Raw genomic sequence first — 1,031 nt, forward strand, 5'->3', positions numbered from 1 at the left:
TGTAGCCTCGGCCCCGCCGTGGGACCCGTTCGGGCCCCGGTCCCGATCCCGATCCTGATCCCGGGGTGAGACCCGGCCAGGCCCAATCCCCATCCCTATCCCGATCCTGGCCCCGATCCCAGTGTCGATCCCGGGGTGGGACCCGGCCAGGCCGGACCCCTATCCCAACCGGGGAGCTGCCCAGAGCAGCCGTGGCTGCCCCTCGATCCCCAGCAGTGCCCAAGGCCAGGTTGGACACTGGGGCTGGGAGCACCCCGGGACAGTGGGAGGTGACCCTGCCATGGCAGGGGTCGGATGGGATGAGATTTCATCGCTCTCCCAACCCAAACCCTTCTGGAATTCTCTGCTGGATGCACTTTGCTGCCCTTTCAGAATGGCAGCTCTGAAATTCTGAAGTTCAGATTTCTGGATGTTTAGTGGGTTTGTTATTCCCTGTATCTCCAGAGGTTTCCTTTCCTGCAGGTGTTTATTTCTGTTTGGAGTGTTAAGGGACAAGGGAACATTTACAAACTACAAAGTAATGCAAGGGACTGTTTTATACTGGGCATTGTGATTTTAATGATGGACTTTTTGACACTCTGTTTGATAATGCTTGAACTGCGTTGTATTTTTAAGTTCTATACACGTTTTTGCTTTTTTAAAAGATATCTCTGTTATGTTCATTTCACAAATAAAACATTAGTAGAGACTCAAAACTAAGTGGTTTCTATAAAGGGAATTTGGGGGAAACTGCTTCCTAATGACCCATTCCGTGGGTCTAGATGTGATTCTGGAAAGGTAAAGGTACCCGGCAGTGAGGACTCGGTGCAGATACCTGCAGGTAATTATGGCAGCACCCAATTTATTCCCTAATTGCACCTCAGGGTCTCCACACCGGGCCTGAGCGGCGGGGGCGGGAGCACACCGGAGCGGTACCGAGGGCACGGACGGTGCGTTCGGAGCGATCCCGGGCGGTACCGAGGGCACGGACGGTGCGTTCGGAGCGATCCCGGGCGGCACCGAGGGCATGACGGTGTGTTCGGGGTCCGGAG

General features: G+C 54.9%; 1 protein-coding gene across 1 annotated transcript in view; it reads left to right on the forward strand.

Moving 5' to 3' along the window:
• Positions 1–1,006: 1,006 nt before the first annotated feature.
• Positions 1,007–1,031, forward strand: part of SMARCC1 (SWI/SNF related, matrix associated, actin dependent regulator of chromatin subfamily c member 1) — a gene marked incomplete at its 3' end in the record, with an annotated part of 56,070 nt that continues 56,045 nt past the window's right edge. Inside the window, exon 1 of the mRNA XM_031062817.1 lies at positions 1,007–1,012. Coding sequence (XP_030918677.1) covers positions 1,007–1,012 — 6 coding nt within the window. The remainder of the gene's footprint in view (positions 1,013–1,031) is intronic.

Source organism: Geospiza fortis, unplaced genomic scaffold (genome assembly GCF_000277835.1).
Source record: "Geospiza fortis unplaced genomic scaffold, GeoFor_1.0 scaffold178, whole genome shotgun sequence".
Lineage (NCBI taxonomy): Eukaryota > Metazoa > Chordata > Aves > Passeriformes > Thraupidae > Geospiza > Geospiza fortis.